Here is a 22,428-nt window from a genome sequence, read left to right as displayed (position 1 = left end):
ATTATTAAAAGATTCATGTATATAACCACTTACAACCCTAAACTAAAGTGTCACCAGCATATCTGTGATTGATACACTCCAGTTAAGTATTTTAATATATACTAAATATTGAAGTGAACAAATAGCATTAAAACTTGCCCTATATTCACAATCATTTCTATTCACTGTGCTTACATGAATTAAATTTACAAACATGATCCAGTTTAATATTCTGGTGGATGGCCATTTGGTATAAACTCATGCACAAATTCTCCCATAAATAAACTGCTCACATGAAAGATAAGGAGTCAAGCAGAGTTTGTTGGTGAAAAAGCACAATTAAGGGTGTTTAACTTAATGAAGTACTCCCATTTTACACTTCAGAGTTTTCTCCATTAAAAAAACAAAAAAACACTGACCTCTTTAACCTGTTTTTCCTTAATCTGTAGCTTTCTGCTGTGATTCAAGAGTACCATTTTAATGAAAGCTGTATGCGGTGTTTACCAAATGTTGGACACAAACCAATAGTGTAATGGTTTTGTACTTGAAAAACATTTGATCTTGAGCAAGAATGATGCACACAAATATTTGGCACATTTCTGTCCAAGCTGCCCTACCTTTTCCATGGTGAGCTGTTTGAACACGGGGTAGTACTTGTGCAAGCGCAGTTTGCGAAGCCAGTCGAGAATCCCATTCTGTTCCTGGCTTGGCTGCAAGACTGGGGAAGTCGTGTTTGTTGTAATCAAGGCGGATACGTTCTCAACGGTCTGGGATGGAGGAAAAGGCGTCGTGAAGGAGGGAGGAGAGGATTGCAGTGTGCTGCTGCTGCTGCTGCAATGTGTGGACTGTATGCTGGCTACACCACAAATTGGCCTGAAAAACAAACAAAAAATGTTGTCAGTGTAAAACAGATGAATACCAGGTAGTTGCATAAGCCACAGTTATTAGTAGTAGTTATATATATATATATATATATATATATATATATATATATATACACACACACACACACACACACAGTACTGTGCAAAAGTTTTAGGCAGGTGTGAAAAAATGCTGTAAAGTAAGAATGCTTTCAGAAATAGACATGTTAATAGTTTATACTTATCAATTAACAAAATGCAAAGTGAGTGAACAGAAGAAAAATCTACATCAAATCAATATTTGGTGTGACCACCCTTTGCCTTCAAAACAGCATCAATTCTTCTAGGTACACTTGCACACAGTTTTTGAAAGAACTCGGCAGGTAGGTTGGCCCAAACATCTTGGAGAACTAACCACAGCTTCTGTGGATTTAGGCAGCCTCAGTTGCTTCTCTCTCTTCATGTAATCCCAGACAGACTCGATGTTGAGATCAGGGCTCTGTGGGGGCCATACCATCACTTCCAGGACTCCTTGTTCTTCTTTACGCTGAAGATAGTTCTTAATGACTTTCGCTGTATGTTTGGGGTTCTTGTCATGCTGCACAATAAATTTGGGGCCAATCAGATGCCTCCCTGATGGTATTGCATGATGGATAAGTATCTGCCTGTACTTCTCAGCATTGAGGAGACCATTAATTCTGACCAAATCCCCAACTCCATTTGCAGAAATGCAGCCCCAAACTTGCAAGGAACCTCCACCATGCTTCACTGTTGCCTGCAGACACTCATTCGTGTACTGCTGTCCAGCCCTTCGGCGAACAAACTGCCTTCTGCTACAGCCAAATATTTCAAATTTTGACTCATCAGCCCAGAGCACCTGCTGCGATTTTTCTGCACCCCAGTTCCTGTGTTTTCGTGCATAGTTGAGTCACTTGGCCTTGTTTCCACGTCGGAGGTATGGCTTTTTGGCCGCAAGTCTTCCATGAAGGCCACTTCTGACCAGACTTCTCCGGACAGTCGATGGGTGTACCAGGGTCCCACTGTTTTCTGCCAATTCTGAGCTGATGGCACTGCTGGACATCTTCCGATTGCGAAGGGAAGTAAGCATGATGTGTCTTTCATCTGCTGCAGTAAGTTTCCTTGGCTGACCACTGCGTCTACGGTCCTCAACATTGCCCGTTTCTTTGTGCTTCTTCAAAAGAGCTTGGACAGCACAACTGGAAACCCCTGTCTGCCTTGAAATTTCTGCCTGGGAGAGACCTTGCTGATGCAGTAAAACTACCTTGTGTCTTGTTGCTGTGCTCAGTCTTGCCATGGTGTATGACTTTTGACAGTAAACTGTCTTCAGCAACCTCACCTTGTTAGCTGAGTGTCACAAAGACGGCCAGAGTGGGTTGCGTCAGACCAGAAAGGAATTCAAACACAGACAGAGACGGTGGTGATGATGAGCTGAGTGCAATGGCTGCACTCAGCGTTTATTAACAAAATAAAAGGTTTAAACAACGGAATACAAAACAGGACACGGCACTTGCGCCAAAATAAACAGACATACAAAACGGACTAACACTAAACAAACGGTGCACGGACAGACAAACAAACACGGTGAGAACAAACACTTATATTTACGATCTTTACTTCTAATTACTCCTTTCTCTCTCACCCGTTCTCCTCTTCCGAACACCCAACCCCGACTGCATGCTACGTGTCTCTATATATACTGTTGTGCTGGGATTCAATTACTAATTAATTACTCACTTGAATCCCAGCACGTGAATTCATTACGTGAAACCCTGTGTTCACATATTATATTTAACCAGCACGTGAAGTGATTTGTGCTCTCCTCGTGCCTAAATACAAATCTACACTTTTTAAATACACGTGAAACACAGACCTGTTTATATCCCGTGTACCAATGACTATACAGCAACATTAACACACGCACGCAACATACAACACAGAACACACAAATGCACACAGGGGCGGGGCACTTTGCCACACTGAGTTTGGCTGTTCCTCTCCCAGTTTTATTCCTCCTACACAGCTGTTTCTGTTTCAGTTAATGATTGTGTTTCAACCTACATATTGAATTGATGATCATTAGCACCTGTTTGGTATAATTGTTTAATCATACACCTGACTATATGCCTACAAAATCCCTGACTTTGTGCAAGTGTAACTAGAAGAATTGATGCTGTTTTGAAGGCAAAGGGTGGTCACACCAAATATGGATTTGATTTAAATTTTTCTTCTGTTCACTCACTTTGCATTTAGTTAATTGATAAATATAATCTATTAACATGTCTATTTTTGAAAGCATTCTTACTTTACAGCATTTTTTCACACCTGCCTAAAACTTTTGCACAGTACTGTATATATATATATATATATATATATATATATATATATATATATATATATATATAAAAATACACACACACACATACATATACACACACACATACATACATACATACATACATACATACATACATACACACACATATACACTGTGTATATATATATATGCATAATGAGCTGTCTTGGGTGCTCACAGCCAGCAATTTCAAACCTGGTGAGACGGTATAACCAGACACACTCTGTCAATGACAGTCCACACCTGCCCAAGATCGACAGATCATTTCAGCAGCAACTTTGTGATGCTCAAATATAAGTGATACATTTCTTTTGATGCTCATTATATAAACTGATATGAAACATGTCCTTACCTTACAGCAGTACTAGGGGTGACTTTGTGCTGGGAGGTACAGACAGGATCTGAAGAAGGACAAAGTATTGACATTAACCCACTGCACTGAAATGTTTGGTGTTCATGTACACTTTAGGACTTTTGAAAGCTAGGATGAACTAATTACAAACTACCTTGCCTTTGTTCATCCTAGCTTTCAAATAAATATAAATAGGGTTTTAATCATTTCAAACTGGAAGCAGAAAAATAGCTTAAATGAACTACCAAAAGTTCAGAATTACAGAATATTAAATCTATTGTGTGATTGTTTTTAAAAACAATCACTCAAAAGATTTAATATTCTGTAAAAAATGTTCTTGCCTGAACATTTTTTAAATATACCATACTTGAGAATTAATAATGAACACCTGTCCTTTGAATTTTACCACTAAGACCTTCTTCTAGTCTAACTGAACTAATGCTGGGGAAACATATCCTTCCCATAAGGCTGTAATAGTAAACATCACATCAGTGACTAATGGATATAAATAACTAAATGTTATCATGTTAAAGTTTAAATAAGGCTGAATACTACTACACATCCACGCCCACACAAACATGCACGTGAACACTCTCGCAATAAACCTGCCACTAGATTTCAACAGTAATCAAATACTCTTTTGCATAGCTGTGGCATGATACAGTCTAGAATGACAGAGCCCAAAATAGAAATGTACCAGACACACGCAATTATCAAACACCAAACATCAAGCCTCAAATCTTTCTGGGCTGTTGAACAGGGCATCAGTTCAATATGTTTTTCAAAAGGCATGTACACTGAAATGTGACTACATCAATCAAAATGCTTTTTTTTTTTTTTTTTTTTTTTTTTAACAACTTACTCAAGTTTTGAACGTTCTGAGTTACTGAAAAAGGGCTGAAGAATTGCTTGACTTGGTAATTTTTCAACACATGGGAAGGTAGAGAGGCCAGGTACCTGCAGTGAATTAGAAATAAAATGATTAGTGTGCTGGGCGGCGCAGTGGGCTAATTCACAAACCTCTCATGCCTTTTATCCTTGTAGGCCTGGATATAAATAGGCTCAGGTTACAAATTAAACATGTTAGTTACATACATCCCTCACCACTGCTGCAAATACAAAATTAGGGCCATCTGTATCATGAAAAAACTAGCATATCCTTTATTCATTGTATGCTTAGTTATACGCACATGATTGCTTTTTGGAAATTTACAGAACTGCAAACTGATGCAAATATATTCTGCATCAAATCAAGCACAAGCAAAAGCAATTATAAAATTGAAAAACAAATTGCATTACTTGAAAAAACTTGCGCTTTCATGTTTCAGTCATGGAAAAAGCAATGCAATTGGTTGGAAAAGTGTTTTTAAAACACCACAAACAGAATGCTTTTACATGTAAACCCTAATCTCAAACATATGTGTTTAGGCATTGGCGATGTTGGCCAAGCAGCAGACTCCTGGTTCTCCTGTTACCTGGGGTCCGGCTCCAGGTCTGTGTGGTTCCTCTCCTCCAGGTAAGCAGAGTCGAGGCCAGCTGGGAGTGGAATGAACTGCCCTACAGCTTCATCTGGGAAAAGCTGGGAAACCTAAAACAGAACAGCAGGCAGAGCAGAATATTAAGAACAGCAACATCAGCTAATCAATGAAATGCTTACTGGTGTTGAATATGTTAACCTCTTTCTGTGGAATGGTGAAGCACAATAGGCATTTCTACCTATGCATATGACACCTCCAATACTGCATTAACCCAGTCTCCATTCCCAACATTTTAGGAGATATGGTCAGTGTTCCTCAGGGGATTTGCCACTGTTGTTGCAGAGGGAAATGTTACACTCTCTAGTGCTTCTGCTAAAATAGCTTTTTTTCCAAAAAAGTTAATTCTAAATCAGGTTGGTCACAATTTCCCCCTTAACATGGAATGATCTGAGACAGCTGCTGTCTGTGTGCTGCAGAAAACAGCACTTAATAGAATATTTTCTAAACATTTATGTATTTTTTTCCCTGTCTCACTTTTAAAGTGAAGTATGTGACCTGTTGAAGCACCAGCAGAACTGTTATATTGGAGACACTTTAAAATAATTACTGCTGCTTTCCACTCAATTGTGAGTGTTTTTTTTTTTTTTTTTTTTTAGTAAGTATGTTTAAGAAAAATTACTTCAGGTTAATAAGCAGGACTGTTTATTAGCTCTCACGTGTCTTTTACCTTTGAGACAAATTCTGTAAGTTCTTTATGAGCTTTGGTTACTTTTGTTACTGTGGAATCCGACCACAAGACCTAAAAATAAAAACACCAAGAAGAGCAAAATCAAACTCTAATTATAGCAAAGTGGTGCAAACATGACAATATACCGAGACAGCTTTCCAATCAGTTCTACTCATGATCACTAAACCAGGCAATCAAGGAGAAAGTTTCACATATGGACACTGCTGCTAAAAAAAAATATGAACTTAGAAAAAAATCAAAGTAATTCTGGGCCGGGACTGGCCAGAGTACAAACAATTAATTAAAAAGGCAGTCCCAACCGTCCACGTAAACGTGGCAGAAAAACAAGGGGAAACGATTGGTGAGATTTTCCCCCTACAAGCTGACTTGTTTTCTTCTCTTTTTCGTCCTAGAAAATCAAAGAAAGAGAGACAGAACGAAAAATGGGAAGGTGCATCAATGAGATGAGGTTGGGGCCTGGTGGGAGAGAGCTCAGCTGGTATCAGACGCCATTCAAAGGGAGCTGGTACGCAGTATGACCGAGAGAGCGAGGTTGCTGGGCCATCCAGGGCAGATGTTACTCCCACCCCTCTCAATATACCAGGCATGTGGGATCAAAGCGCGGACCTAGTGTGGGACCAACACAACGACCCCACACTGGTGCACGTTTGGGGACAGGTCTGGTATATTGAAGGTAAGGATGTTGAAGGTGCTGGGACGCTACTGTATCCACACTTCATTATCAGGGGCAATTATTATATAGGGTGAACCATGCCACAGGCACAGGACAGCCTGTAACACAATTGATGGTTCCCCAGTCTTATCAGCCTGCGGTCATGAGGCTGACGCATGATATCCCTTTTGCCGGACACCTGAGAGCTAATAAAACTAGGGAACGCATATTGGCCAGATTTTATTAGGTAGGACTTCATAAGGAAGTGACGAAATATGTAGCCACATGCCCAGAATGCTAGAGAGTAGCGCCAGGTCGAGTGCGCCCCTGCCCGTTTGGTCCCACTGCCAATAACTTCCACTCCCTTTGAACGCATTGCAATGGACATTGTAGGCCCTTTGCTACCTTCTGATTCCGGATATACGCATATATAGGCAGTTCCATTGAGGTCTACTAGTGCAGCTGCAATAGCCAAGGAATTAGTGCAGATTATGTCTAGAGTGGAACTAACTTCTTGTCTCAAACGTTACAGCAAGTGTATAAGATGATAGACATCTGTTTATCATCCACAGACGGACGGTTTAGTGGAACGTTTTAAATCAGACACTAAAAGCAGATGTTGAGACTGTTTGTGAACCAAGAGCAGAAACATTGGGCAACGCTTCTCCCCTGTCTCCTTTTCGCACTGAGCATCCTCGATCTGTTGATAGAGGGGTGGGAAGAGCACAAAGGCTTGTCCAAAAATGTAGTGAAGCATGTGCTCCTACTCAGAGATCATCTAGATTTGGTCGGTCATTTGGCCCAGGACAATCTAAAATCGGCTCAGCACCGCCAACAGCAGCAGTACAATCAAAATGCACGCATTTGGACCTTTCGACCAGGAGACAAGATACTGTTTCTTCTTACCACTTCGGAATCCAAACTGTGCTAAATGGCAGGGGCCATATGAGGTGATTCGGGCTACAGGGAAGGTGAATTATGAAATTAGACAGCCCGATCACCGCAATGAGCGGGAAATTTACCAAGAAAATTTATTGAAGCCATGGCAGTCACGGGAGGCCTTATTTATAGCCCCAGGCGAGGTAGAGGATGATTTTGGACCCTGTATAGAGGCCCCTAGCACTCGACTAAGGGAACAGTTACTTCCAGATCAGAAAAGAGATCCGTGTGAGTTAACTCGAGGGATCAAGGATGTTTTTTTTCTGATGTGCCTGACAAAACTAACCTTGTTGAGCATGCCATTATCACTCCCCCAGATATCACAGTTCGAGAGAGACCATACCGGATCCCGGAAAGTCGACGAAGTGGCGTTAGTGAAGAGGTGCGGGCGGTGCTCGAACTTGGGGTGATTGAGCCTTCTAGGAGCAAATAGTGCAGTCCAATTGTGATAGTCACCAAAAAGGACGGCACCAATCTCTGCTGCGTTGATTTCCGTAAGGTAAAAACTATTGCCAAGTTCGATGCCTACCCCATGCCTTGGGTTGATGAGCTTCTCAACAGACTGGGAACAGCAAGGTTCATCTCAACTTTGGGCCTGACGAAGGGATACTGGCAGATCCCCTTAACCCACAGTTCACAAGAGAAAACTGCATTTTCTACCCCTGATGGTCTGTTTAATTTCATAACCATGTCGCTTGGGCTACATGGTGCGCCCGCTGCCTTTCAGAGACTAATGGACCAGGTCTTACGCCCACATCGCGAGTATGCAGCAGCGTATATTGACGATGTGGTTATTTACAGCTCCACCTGGCGAAAGCATATGGCTAGGCTCACGGCCGTCCTGCAGTCTGTGGGTAGCCCGGCTGACAGCCAACTTGATTAAATGTGCATTTGCCAAATTAGAGACTCAACATTTGGGATTTATTACGGGACATGGGCAGGTGAATGTAAGGGGCGTTTGATACCATTAAGCAGAGACTCTGCCAAGCCCCTACCCTTATCACACCAGATTTTGATAAGGAATTCATCCTCCACAGTGACGTTTCGGATGTTGGTCTGGAGGCAGTCTTGTCCCAGCAGGTCGACGGAGTAGAACACCCCATCCTCTACATCAGTAAAAAAATGTACTCCAGGGAGCGTAACTACTCCAACATTGAAAAGGAATGTCTGGCCATTAAATGGGCCAATCAGACCTTACGCTACTACCTATTGGGACATTCATTCAATCTCGTCACTGACCACGCCCCACTCAAGTGGTTAAGCACGATGCAGGATTGCAACATCTGGTTAAGTCGTGGTATCTGGTGCTGCAAACCATGTATTTGATGACACACCGTGCAGGGAAAGATCACCAAAATGTGGTGAAAGTAGATTCAGCCGAGTGTTCCTTCGGTAGGATATGTGACAGAAAGCGAATTAATCCTAGTCAACAATCTCCCTCCCAACCTGTGAGAGCGCTGTATAACAGGAACAGTGTGCCCCGGCCTGGATGTTTTGGCAGTTCATTCCAGGGTCAGTCGTAAGTTGGCCATCCAGAAAGGGGGCGGAGTCACAATACCAGAAGTCATCGCCTTAATGCGGTAGGCGATGCGTCAGTCATGGATTGAAGAATACATCATTGCACTCGCTACCGAAGGGGGCGTGACTGAAGGTATATCAAGGGATGTGGCCAAGCAATCTGTTCCTTTGTTATGATTACGGAAAGACGTACTGTTGTAAAAAGAAACCGTGAGTTTTTGTGTTTTGTTTTGTCTCTCTATTAAACTTTTGTCACTTATATAGAAAGCTAAACTCTGGGAGCTGTAGCTAAACAGCCAGCAAACAAACCCAGACTACACTTCACCATTGTGCATGTTTAAACTTGTAATTCACCACTTACACTAATAGCACTCACTCTGGACTTGTGACCATATTTGTGTGTGTCTTGTTCGTGTTATTACGGTTATTATTTCGGGACCGAAACCTGTGGTTTTTACTGGCTTTACACATCACTGTGTATAGCCTTTATTATTATTTAAACAAATACTAAAGCTTAGTTTTTTACCATTGAACTGTTGTTGGATTGTTATTACTGAGCACTGCATCACCTCTACACTGCAAACCACTTTGCCACAGTACTATATTTATTAATTTAATGTACATTAAATCTAGTAATAAGATGTCTGTATTATCAGCTAATAATACTCTTCATGCTGTAGAACATTTTATTACATGTGTTAGTTACAAATCAGATAGTAATTACAGCAAAGACATGGAACTCCAGGTTTGTGTCTGCGGCTGGAGCAAGACGACAACGGGGGTTTGAAGATTCATCAAGGGAGAATGAAATGCTTGAGAGAGAAGGGACAAGGGCCTCGCATTGATCAGTACTTCTTACAAAGTCAGTCAAGTCAGTCCAATGAAATCCAGCGACAGGAAGCAAACCACAGTTCGCAGGATATCAGCACCCCTGTCATAGACGTGAGGAGGACTTGCATGGATACAGTTAGTGATGAACCTAATGATCCTTGTGAACCCGGTCAGACAAACAAGCATAAGAGAGAAAAGAATCTCAATGGGCACAAACCTGGAGTTAAATGGCCAAGAGCTTGTGAGAAAACCTTGTGGGACACAGTAAACACAGATCTCTGCTTTGCGTTGGAAAGGTTAAGTGGAACAGTTGAAAAGAAGATGGATAAATTTGGGGACATCATCTACGCATATGGAAGCGAGAGGTTTGGAGTTGAAAAAAGAAAGGAAAAAGTATAAACTATTCCTGGAAAGTCTAGACGGTAGCAGGAGATTGAATGCTTAGTTAGAGAAAGGAGACAGCTGAGGAAGCAATGGAGAAGAGCAGAACAAAGTCAGAAGGAGGGACTCAATCTCTTACAAAGGGTCATAAAAGATAAGCTTGCAACATTGTGCAGAGCTGAGCGCCTATGTAAACGCTACAAAAAGAAGCAGCGTGCGAGAACTAACTTTTATAAAGACCCATTCAAATTTGTTATTCTCCAGTGAGAAGAATGGCACACTAAAAGCATGGAGAGATATTTGGAGGAAACACATACAGATTCAAAAAGGCAGGAGCCTATGTCAATTCCTTCAGACATCCCACTTATCAATCCACCAGAATACCAAGTGGAGGACTGTGCACCGAAGTGGAAAGAAGTAGAGCGAGCTGTGAAAAAAGCAAGGGCTTCATCATCTCCAAGGCCTAATGGAGTTCTGTACAGAGTGTACAAAAGTGCTTCAGGAGTTCTACGAATCCTGTGGAAATTGATGAAAGTGGCATGGGAAAAACAGGTTGTACCAAGCGAGTAGGTGGAGTCTTTATACCTAAAGAAAAAGATTCTACAAGCATCAGTCAGTTTCGCCCTATTTCCCTATTAAACGTAGAAGACAAGATTTTCTTCAGCATTATTGCTCAGAGATTGTCAACTTACCTATTAAAGAACGGCTTGCTTCATTGACACTTCAGTACAAAAAGCGGGCATTCCAGGTTTTTGTACTGAAGTGTCCCAATTCAAATCAGCTAAAAAAGAGAGGAAGGAGCTCCATGCGGCAATAACAAATTACCGATGACAATAACAAATTTAGTGAAAGCCTACTTTGGAGATTTGCAATTTAGTTTTTCAACTTCAGAATTCAGCACTACATGGCAATGCCTAGAAGTTGGAATAATGGCAGGATACACCATTTCTCCACTGGCTTTTACCATGGAAGTAATCATTAGGGCATCAAAATGGGTAATGGGAGGAGAGCGCTTGGCTTTTGGAATGTGACTACCACCAATTTGAGCATACATGGATGACATGACAACCATGACTACAACAGTAGCCTGCACTAATCGGTTATTGGGCAAATTAACCAATAACATTGAATGGGCATGAATGCAATTCAAGCCCACTAAATCAAGGAGCATCTCTATAATTAAAGGTAAAGTAGTAGATAAAACATTCTTCATTAATGGTGAGGCAATACCAACAGTGTCTGAGAAGCCAGTGAAGAGTCTTGGGAGATGGTACGACGGGGATCTAAATGACACAGTTCGTGTGGGAGAAGTTAGACAACAAGCAATGGAAGGGTTGAAGAGCATAGACAGCAGCGCTTTACCAGGCAAACTAAAACTCTGGTGCTTTGAGTTTGGTCTACTGCCGAGGTTGCTGTGGCCACTGACTGTGTACGAGGTTTCTTTGACAACAGTAGAGAAGCTGGAAGCTTTAATCAGTTCATACATTAGGAAATGGTTGGTAGTTCCACGCTGCCTCAGCAGAGTGGGACTTTATGGTAAAGGAATACTGCAGCTACCAGTCTCCGCTCTAACCGAGGAGTTTAAGTGCGCCAAGGTCAGACTGGAAATGACATTAGTAGAGTCACGCGACAAATGCGTAAGGGAGGCAGCACCTGTGTTGAAAACTGGAAGAAAGTGGGCAGCAAAGAAAGCTGTATAGGATGCAAAGGCTGCCCTTCGAATTGGTGATATCATGGGGCAAGTTCAGCATGGAAGAGAGGGTCTTGGTCTCAGTTCAGCTCCTGCTACATGGCACAAGGTAGCCCCAGCTCAACGGAGGAAGCTGGTAGTCAATGAGGTGCAAAAGCAGGAGGTGAGGATGAGGTGCGTAAAGGCCATTTCCCAGGCCAAGATAGGATGGAGAGTCTGGGTTTACCCAGTGTAGGTGGGTTGTCGAGGATTTGTGGCACACTCTACAACCCTTTACACACTAATCCGACCGCTGTGTCAAAACCAGAAACTTATATTGTGTATACATCAGCAGTGTAATATATTCCCACATTTAATTTATTGTTCACTTAAAAATAAATTGCACATCTCTGTTTATTGTGAATTTATGCATCGGAAGTGGCATCTTGAAAGTAGAGGACTGAGCACAAGCTAATGATGTTGATGGTCTGGGGGAGTTTCAGATAACACTGAGGAAGGCATGACAGTGAGAGTCTTTCATGCTTTCCGATCTCAAAAGATGTTTTTGTTAGTTGTCGAACACCCTCTAGTCCACGTCGTGCCAGATTAAGTTTAAGATCAAACCAGACTTTACGCACCAATCCGACCGCGGTGTCGGGATACTGCCTCAGTTTCCCGCATGAGCTTCGAATCCAGGCCGGTAATTCGGGGGGGGGGGTGTCTGGCCTTGTCTACCTTCTTTTCTAAAAGTTTTCATGACTGACAGGAGAAAATTATTACTGGATTTAAAATTGAACTTGAAATCTCCAACGTCTTATAAGCTGAAGAATAGTTTAAAAATGTGATAAACCAAATTGTTAGTTCAATTGAGTGTTCATTTAAATAACTGAGAGCACAGTTGGAACAAAAACCAGCAGACACAAGGGGTCCTCGTGAACAGGATTGTGAACTACTGCTTTAGAAGTTAAGAAAGATCACTGTTCTTTGTGACTAAAACCACTGACATGTGAATTGTAAAAGATAATTAGAACAATTAGAATGTGATTTGCAATATTAGTATAAAAATATTGATTTGATTTGCAATATTAGTATAAAAATATACAATTGATTGGACTATTCCATTGGTCATGTTAAGCTTTGTATGTAAGATGAACTAAACCACACATACCAGGATATAAAGTTAACATGGAAAACAGTACACAGTGTAAATAAATGTAGAAGTAGAATAGAAGACGAGCTTACCAGAAATGTTTTCTTTTCACATTTAATAATGCACTTATTTTGCATACTACTGTATAATTGAAATAAGCTGCATTCGCATTTGCCTCCGTGCTGTCAATTTAGATTTCAACAGTTGTACTACTACGTGGCACTACATTATTTGCATTGCCAGCATTTGACTACCTAAAGTTTGATAAAACTTTTTTTTTTAATTTGCTCATGATCGCTGTTTAACTGTAAACAGAAGCTAATGCATTTATGACCTGAATGTGACCAGCACAGTGCCATATGGGATATCAAGTTTTCTTAAATGAAATTGGGTAGCTGGTGACAAAAAGGTGGTCGCTAGTCTTGTACATCTGAGTTTTAGAAATGCACTGAAGTTATTTTTATTTACTTATTTATTTTTTAATTGTCTCCAAATGCAGAATTCTGTGTAAATGTGACTTCTGTGAAAGCTTTTCACTGGGATTTATTTATTTATTGATTTTTTAAAAATCAGGCCTACTACAGACTCACACATAATATTATTACTGGAGAGTGCACATCTGCATAGCAAATAACTTGCACAGTACAGTAATCTGTGACTCCTGTTTATAGCCTACAGTGTCAATTTTCTTAAATTTATATATATATATATATATATATATATATATATATATATATATATATATATATATATATATATATATATACACACACACACACACACACACACACACACACTTAATATTTTATTCAAAACTTGAATGCTCAAACTGAAGACTTCTAAGGGCAAGATAAGTTACAGTAAATGTCAGCAAAAACTAAAGAGAAAAAAACTGAAATATGTTGATTGCATAAGTATTCAGACCCGTCAACTCAATATTTGGTGGAAGCACCTTTGGCAGCAATTACAGCCGCAAGTCTTTTTGGGTAAGTCTCTACCAACTTTGCACACTGGCTTGGTGCAATTTGTGCCCATTCTTCTTGGCAGATTTGCTCAAGGTCTCTCAAGTGCTGCTGTACCCTTAAGCAAGGTACTTTACCTAGATTGCTCCAGTAAAAACCCAACTGTATAAATGGGTAATTGTATGTAAAAATAATGTAATCTCTTATAACAATTGTCAGGTTGCCCTGGATAAGGGTGTCTGCTAAGAAATAATAACAATAATAATAATAATAATAATAATAATTACACAAATAAGTTACCGATTCTCTTAAATTATACAAATAACACATTAAATGCAGTTCATCTCGTACCATAAACACGTGTTGCTGCTATACGTTGTTCAGCTTTATATTTCTGCTTACACTAGGATAAACAATTGATAAGTCTATTACTTTTTATTACAGGTTTGTAGTTGGTTATTATTGAGTTTTTTAATGCAGCCCTTGCTTTGTAAAAGAGAGGTAGTGCGTAGCTGGTCTCTGGCCTGCAGTTCTACACTCGGGATCACTCCTCAGCTCGGCTCAGAGAATCAACGGGCGACGAACGTTCTAACATTTGACCGAAGTGCGCAACTAACCACACATGCACAAAGAAAAGTCCAAATATCTCGGTAATTACTTGATCGATTTTGTTGGTTCCACAAAAAGGCACTCCTCGTTAACGAGTTCCACCAGCCTACCAAAGGAGGTATTTAAACTCGCAGATGTTTTTTTGTTATTCGAGCGCAAAAAATTGTCTGAATGTGACATCAAGCATGCCAAAAGGCGTCCCGATCGGTTTTGAAACGGTCAAGAAAACATACTCCTCAAAATCGGGTTTGAACAAGAAACTGTCTGTCACTCTTACTATAATGGCACTATTGTTCCATTATAATTTAGTCTGGCTCTCAGTGTTATAAAACTGGAGACTGAATACTGGTCCCCAGTTGAACTGCTTGCACGGGCATAAAATCCCCTTTAATGTTGTTGAGATTTTTTTTTACTTATTTCCTTAAAATGAATGTCCATATTTTTTTTCTTTAAGACAGCCTTTAAGTACATTAACAGCCCATGCTGTTTTTTAGTGTTTTTTCAATCTTTGTTTTCTTCTATTTCATTTAGCTGTTCCTCATCTACTGTTATGTGTCTAATCTTGACAGTTTCTGGCTCACTTATTTTATTTATTTATTTTTTTCAGGTGGACTGCTGTCTTCATTCAGCAAGTTGGTGTTGTACCAGTTATCTGTTTTCATCCCCAAACACATTAAAGGAAATAGGTGGAATGTCACTCACTTAGTTATTAGTGGTTTTGTAACTAATAACAAATAAAATGGCAGTTTGTCATGGAATTTAGAATGCAGTGGTGCGTAGTGATTTATTCAGTGTGAAGCGGCTCATTAGTATGCAAGCCATGGTATAAGCTATATATACGCGCTATATATATATATGGTCATGTGATGCTGTTTAACCAATCAGAGTTTGTTATAAAATATAAACTAGCCCTTTATTTTCCCCATAACGTAACTATACCAATTGTGCTGAATATTATTTTAATGAAATTTTTTTTTAAGATTTAACATTAACAGCACATTCCCACATGCCATGAAAAAGAAAAAATACCATCACAGGAAAGTAAATGCTCTTTCATTAAGCGATTCTTTTTGTAGGAACAATAAATAAATGGGTTATGTTTATGCTGCAAGGTGCTTAAAATGCAAGTTAAAACTGCAGTGTCCCACACTCATGTTTAATTTTACACTCATTTATAATTCCCTGGTGTCTGGCCTACACTCTCCCATAGTGTATCTATTGTAACGTAGAGGGTTGTGAGAGACAGCAGGGAGGGGGTTAAAACCTCCCTGCGAGAGAATGTACCTGTGTTTTGGTTGTTTGCTTTATTGTTTTGTTTAATTGTTTTATTATTAATTATCATCCGCACCTGGGCGTTATTGGAAATTAGGCCCAGGTGCGGAGTTTAAAAGGAGAGCAAGCAGTCTGCTCGAGGCTGCTGAATGGAAGGAGGCAGAAAGGAGTGCTCTGCTTCCTGGCAGTCCCGAGAAAAAGGTACAGTGCAAACCTGTGTGGTTGAGTTTTGATGGAACAGGGAAACGGCTTAGCCGTCCTGTGATAGTTAGGTTCCTGCGTGTGTAGTTAATGCTCAGAAGAGCTAGGTGTTTATTTTGTGTGTTTTGTTTTACTTTTGTGTGTTATTAAAAAAAATTGCGCAACCGCGCTGAAAATCCAATTTGAGTGTTCTGGGTCGTGTTTTTAAAGGGGCAACGAACCCGAGTGAGTGCAATCGTTTACACTATCCATCTCAGCACTTTATCCGAAAACTGATATCAACAATTTGTTTATATTCTGCAAATCTACTTTGCCCCTACATTGTTCTGTGACCCAGATAATGTAGCTCTGCTAATGCTAACTTGCAGTAGATACTAAACAAACTTGCAAGCTTTGTTTTCTTTCAGGAAGAAAAATGGAAAATAAAAAAGGGGTTTCAACATGGATAAGAAGGAACAATACAGGACACTGTCCCTTTAAATAAAACCTCTACTGCATAAATATTGGATGCTTCGCTCAGATCTGGAATAATAACATATTTGCACAATGAATCACCGCCCTGTTCAGAAATCCTAATAGAACTATTAGGTTACTATACCATAAATCCAAAATGTCATAAAATCCTAAACCCCCTCCAGTTATAATAAGGTCTTTCCAGCAGCTCTGGTGCTTACAATAGAATTTTATTTCAAAACACATTACATAATAGAGGAATTTCCTCTTCCCGTTGCCTTGTCACTAATGTTTCAACACAGTCAAAACAAACAGCAGTTTCTAATGAGGTTTCCATGCCACAAGTCTGTTTGAAGGGGTGAAAAAACGCTATTCGAATTGCTGCAACGCAGATGAGGCTCTTTTCACCTGCCAAACCTAAACACATTTTGCCAAGCTACTGAACCCTGGCGAAAAAGCCAATTCTGTCTGCCTGCACCCATTGTGCACCTGACCACTAGCTCACAGAGGTGCAATGAGGTGAAATGATTTTCCTCCCTTACTGACAGGAGTGTAAACAGCAATGCAACAGCACTCCCTGTGGTTCCCTACCAACACCAGTGGAGGACCTTCTACAAGGTGAGCCACTTAAGATCACAAAATCTATATCCGCCGACTTTTCTGCAAAACATATTCATTCATATTCATTCAAATTCTGCAAACACGTTACTAGATTACCTTTAGCTTTCAATTGAAATGTAAAATAGGGTGCTGTGTTTTACAGGCTTTGTAATGTTGTTCTTCACAATAGAGCGATGAAACTTGGATGAGTTGTTCTTAAGATATAGCTAATTAGGGCTCCCGAGTGGCGCATCCAGTAAAGGCGCTCCACGTGGAGAGCAGGATGTGCCCTATAGTCTGGATGTCGCGAGTTTGAGTCCAGGCTATTCCTTTGCCGACCGAGGACAGGAGCTTCCAGGAGGTGGCACGCGGCCAATTGAGCGGGGGGAGGGAGAGTTAGGTCGGCCAGGGTATCCTCGGCTCACTGCGCACCAGCGACCCCTGTAGTCTGTCCGGGCGCCTGCGGGCTTGCCTGTAAGCTGCCCTGAGCTGCGTTGTCCTCCGACGCTGTAGCTCTTGGGTGGCTGCATGGTGAGTCTGCAGTGTGAAAAAAAACGGTTGGCTGACGGCACACGCTTCGGAGGACAGCGTGTGTTCATCTTTGCCCTCCCGAGTCAGCGCAGGGGTGGTAGCGGTGAGCTGAGCCTAAAAATAATTGGTCTAAAAATAATAAAAAAATAATTGGCAACGACTAAAAAAAAAAAAAAAAAGAAGATATAGCTAATTATTTAAGTCCACTATATCCAATTACTAAAGAAAAAGGATTGAAATGTGGGTGGATTAGAATTTGTGGTAAGTAATGCCAAGGAATCTATCGAATAAAGAAATAAGGCAGCCAATTAATTAAACTGGTACACACGTTTTGTGAAAAGCTCTTACCTCAGAGGAACAGTCTGTTGCTTTTTCACTCTTTTTGGTCGGTAATCCTTTTAGTTCTATTCCCTCAATGCTTGCTGTAAAAAATAAATAAATAAATAAATAAATAAATAATAATTACAAAAATTGTATTTGGTAATTTTCTAAATAATTTATTTTATGTTGAATTAATACTTAAGCTGAAACACACCCTCATTCATTAGAACTAATTTCTCCAGGTCTGTTTAAATTGCTAACATTTACAATATATACAAGAGTTTACGGTTTGTCCTTTTTGTATGTCAAACAACTGTCTGCACTTTGAAATGATTGTATATAACTCAGTTCACTCAGAATACAAACACAGCTAAACACAATTCTTTACAAAAAGGCAAGACCAAGAAATAATAACACACTGACCCTGCCTGACCCAATAAGGAGCAAACTAAGTGCAGCAGAAAGGGATTCATTCAGAACACAGGCGCTGTGCTGGCAAAAGAGCAGTCGATCAATGATGGTGAGTCGATCAAATCTATTCAATGAAAACAGATCTTGTGCAACTACTCAGCTTCGAGGTAAAAAGTACAATAGAAGGTTCAAGGTAATAGAACTGCCATAATAACTTGAACATCGATTTTACAAACACTGGTGTGCAATTCTCTTCTCTCCTTTTGTCATAGAGAAACCATCTTCAGTACTGTATAGCACTTTGAATTATATATTTAAAAGGTTGAGGGGTTGTGTTGCAATTATTGTTTCTTTTCCTTTTTACATTTAGTGTGGCCATTTGTTTCTCGACAGCAGATGTAAGCAAGCTACCGCCCCCTGGAGGACAAGCGCTGTAGGTGTCCGCTTGAGCTAACCGGGCAGCTGGAGTGTAGGTGCTGCTGCAGTGCGGTGAAGAGCAATAGTCCTTGGCTATTTTGCCTCCCTAATCCACATGTGCACGCAATGCCCAGCGAAGACTGTCAGCTTGGCACAGCCAGGGAGCGAACCTGCACTCACCTGACTGCATATAATATATATATAGGGGCAGCAGTGTGGAGTAGTGGTTAGGGCTCTGGACTCTTGACCTGGAGGGTCGTGGGTTCAATCCCAGGTGGGGGACGCTGCTGCTGTACCCTTGAGCAAGGTTCTTTACCTAGATTGCTCCAGTAAAAACCCAACTGTATAAATGGGTAATTGTATGTAAAAAAATGTGATATCTGTCTAATGTGAAATAATGTATAAAATGAAATAATCTGATCTCTTGTAACAATTGTAAGTCGTCCTGGATAAATATCAACCTCTCTAAATCTGACCTCCTTTTCTTTCCCTCCTCCTCCTCTGATCTCTCTATCTCCGTTCCTCTGGAATCTACCACACTCTCTCCCTCTTCCTCAGCTAAGAACCTCAGTCACCCTGGACCCCTGCCTCTCTTATTCCCAGCACATCTCCACTCCGGCACACACTTGCCGATTCTTCCTGAGCAACATACGAAGAATCCGACCCTTCCTCACCAACTATGCGACCCTGTTCCTGGTACAGGCCCTGGTACTCTCCCACCTAGACTACTGCAACTCCCTCCTGGCTGGCCTCCCTGCGTCCGCCACCTGTCCGCTCCAGCTCATCCAGAACTCCGCTGCTCGCCTGCTGTTCTCTCTGCCTTGCTTCTCCCACGCAACTCCACTGCTCCGCTCACTCCACTGGCTCCCGATCACCGCTCGCATCCAGTTCAAGACTCTTGTACTCGCCTCCAGATACCTTGACTAGACTGCACCCAGCTACCTCCAGACCCTCATCTCTCCCTACACCCCCACTCGACCTCTCTGCTCCGCCTGCACTAGAAGACTGGCTGTACCTCCTCTATGCTCCCCTGCCTCCAGAGCCCACGCCTTCTCCACCATCGCCCCGCAGTGGTGGAATGACCTTCCTACAGATGTCAGGACTGCCCAGTCCCTGACCACCTTCCGGCGCCTCCTCAAGACTCACCTCTTTACTATGCACTTTACTTGCTCTTATCTGCTCCCTATTTTACTGCATTTAATCTTGTACTTTAGAGTACTGTAATCTGTCACAAGAGTTATTTAATCTGTAGTATTTTGTATTTAATTATATCCTGATGTAACTATCACTGACACTGTTATCTGCTCCGATATTGATTCGTATTTTGTCATATACTTGTACTTGCTAGAACCGAAGTCATTGTATTATATTTTGCTCTTAATTGTATTAATACTTGTACTGTGATTCTTGAAATGTATTTTTGTTTACGACCGTAAGTCTGCTAAGAAATAAATAATAATAATAATAATAATAATAATAATAATAATATTCAAGCTGGTGAAAGCTAACAATACAATAACACAATTCTTATGTTATCATACTAGCAAGAAACAACTTGGAAAGGAGCAGCTAAATTACTTTTTTTAGTAGTTTCATGCTAGTGTTTAGTGCTGGGACAAACATATGACTCAGGAGGTCAAAATCACAGTGTTCGTAGTTGTTTCTACAACAGAAGATATACTGTATGAAATATGTTTTGCAAAATAAATCCATGCATAAAATACATAAGAAATAACCCATGACAGGGTGTGCGGTAAAACAATTCTTACTGCATGCCCTGGAGTGGGTTATTTCGCTTATAAAACAGCTCCATTTTATTTTGAAAATAATTAAACAAACTAGCTTTAAGGAACAAAATTAGAAATGTATTATGTATCCTTCCACTGAGAAAAAAAAAGGTCCCTGAAAAAATATATTTTGCCATAAACATTACATTGAACATTCCCATTTACAGTAACATTTGAGATGAAATGGCATTTGGGAATTGAAAGCTGACTGATTTCCCACATCTGAGGGAGGATTCACTGAACAGCACTGGCACTTGACATGGAGGAAGGAGCTTCCAAGTGTTTTTTTTTTGTAGGAAATGATCCTACTCAGGTTTTGCGGTCTTCAAGAGAAGCTGACCAATAATTTCAGAGGCTGTTTTCACACCGATGCCGGTAAGCGGCATAATTTCCCTAGATTGTAAACCAGCATTAGATGATATGTGGACTAAACGACTTTCGTGTCAGTTTGCGCAGTGCCGCAGTCCTTCCCGTCCGTGGCAAGCACAATAGAATTCTATGCCGAACCCAACCTTATTTAAAAGCCCAACGGTTGTGTCAGAAGAGAGCAGATATTTTAATTGTTTTAAATATGTTTCTGAAATCGGATGCTAATGGTGAGATGTATCTGTTGTGTAATTTAAACATTGCATACTCACTAGTCAGTTTAATAAGGCGATATGTTTTTATTTTATAAGGCGATATGTAATTTAATTGTATATAGTACATGCTGAGTGATACTTGTGTGGTGATTTCTCAGATGGCTTTTGAATAAAGTGTTACTGCTACTGCTTATTATTATTATTATTATTATTATTATTATTATTATTATTTTGTTTATTTAGCAGACGCCTTTATCCAAGGTGACTTACAGAGACTAGGGTGTGTGAACTATGCATCAGCTGCAGAGTCACTTACAATTACGTCTCACCCGAAAGACGGAGCACAAGGAGGTTAAGTGACTTGCTCAGGGTCACACAATGAGTCAGTGGCTGAGGTGGGATTTGAACCGGGGACCTCCTGGTTACAAGCCCTTTTCTTTAACCACTGGACCACACAGCCTGCTTACCTCAGAGTTTTCTTTGTTCTGTTCTCTGACTAAATACATCAGTAGATTTGCCAATTTTTCTGTAATTCTTAGTGACAGAGATGAAAAACAGATAGTTGAGTGTTAAATGCTGTTTCTGTTGTATGTTGACATTTTTACCTGTTTAGATAATTGTTACTATTAAGGAGAAGTTATATTAATAGATCAGGTAAGTAACTTGGTCTATGATGTCATAGCCGTGCGGTAAGACAAGTCTTACCACAGTCATGTGATCTTGTTAAACCAACCACAGCACTTAATTTATCTAAGCCATTTTATAAATCTGAAATAAACTGCACAAAAGAGTGTTTCTCTCCTTTGTTTAATATGCAATTTGAAGAGGTAACTGGTTAATTTTAACATTAATTTTAATTTTGAAAGAATATCCGTGAAGAAAAAAAAAAGGTTTACCCCAGCACTAATAGTTTTATGCCATTTAATTCCTTTCAAAAAAATTCCCAAACTTCGTACTTCAAAGTATACTGTATTAAAAAAATATTACAGACAGTTAATACTTAATTTCCAAATTTCTGTACTTTAAATGATAGCAGGGGTAAAGTTGACTGTAGTGTATTGTTCATTCAAAGCTTTCTATTGCTGTGGGCTCAACAGACGTAAATAATCCTATCTATGCAAACAGCAGCTTCAAAAGCCAGCTGTATGCAGACTAGTCTTCATCAGAAAGCTGTCAAAAGAGACAAACAGACCCCCCCACCCCCCCACCCACCAAGCATGTGTGAATAAATATTAGAATGTACTCAATCACAAGATCCCTGGGAAAGATTTAAGACACAGTATCCTTTTTGTGCATTTATCAGGCAGTTACTGTACAGTAAGGTTACACAGCAGAACTCCTTCACAAAG

General features: G+C 40.4%; 1 protein-coding gene across 4 annotated transcripts in view; it reads right to left on the bottom strand.

Annotated features, from left to right (window-relative positions):
- LOC117424373 (zinc finger CCHC domain-containing protein 14-like) overlaps positions 1 to 22,428 on the bottom strand; it is a 76,151-nt gene that overhangs the window by 16,080 nt on the left and 37,643 nt on the right. For 3 of the 4 annotated variants that reach the window (XM_058992564.1, XM_058992566.1, XM_058992567.1), the window contains exons 3-8: positions 17,911 to 17,984; positions 5,774 to 5,845; positions 5,044 to 5,156; positions 4,431 to 4,525; positions 3,569 to 3,617; positions 597 to 852 (exon numbers count right to left, since the gene is read on the bottom strand). In XM_058992564.1, coding sequence (XP_058848547.1) covers positions 597 to 852; positions 3,569 to 3,617; positions 4,431 to 4,525; positions 5,044 to 5,156; positions 5,774 to 5,845; positions 17,911 to 17,984 — 659 coding nt within the window. The remainder of the gene's footprint in view (positions 1 to 596; positions 853 to 3,568; positions 3,618 to 4,430; positions 4,526 to 5,043; positions 5,157 to 5,773; positions 5,846 to 17,910; positions 17,985 to 22,428) is intronic. The other variant, XM_058992565.1, reaches the window with a different exon arrangement.

This window comes from Acipenser ruthenus, chromosome 19 (assembly GCF_902713425.1).
Source record: "Acipenser ruthenus chromosome 19, fAciRut3.2 maternal haplotype, whole genome shotgun sequence".
Lineage (NCBI taxonomy): Eukaryota > Metazoa > Chordata > Actinopteri > Acipenseriformes > Acipenseridae > Acipenser > Acipenser ruthenus.
Note: the sequence above shows the minus strand (reverse complement) of the source record. Positions and strands in the feature narration are given on the sequence as shown.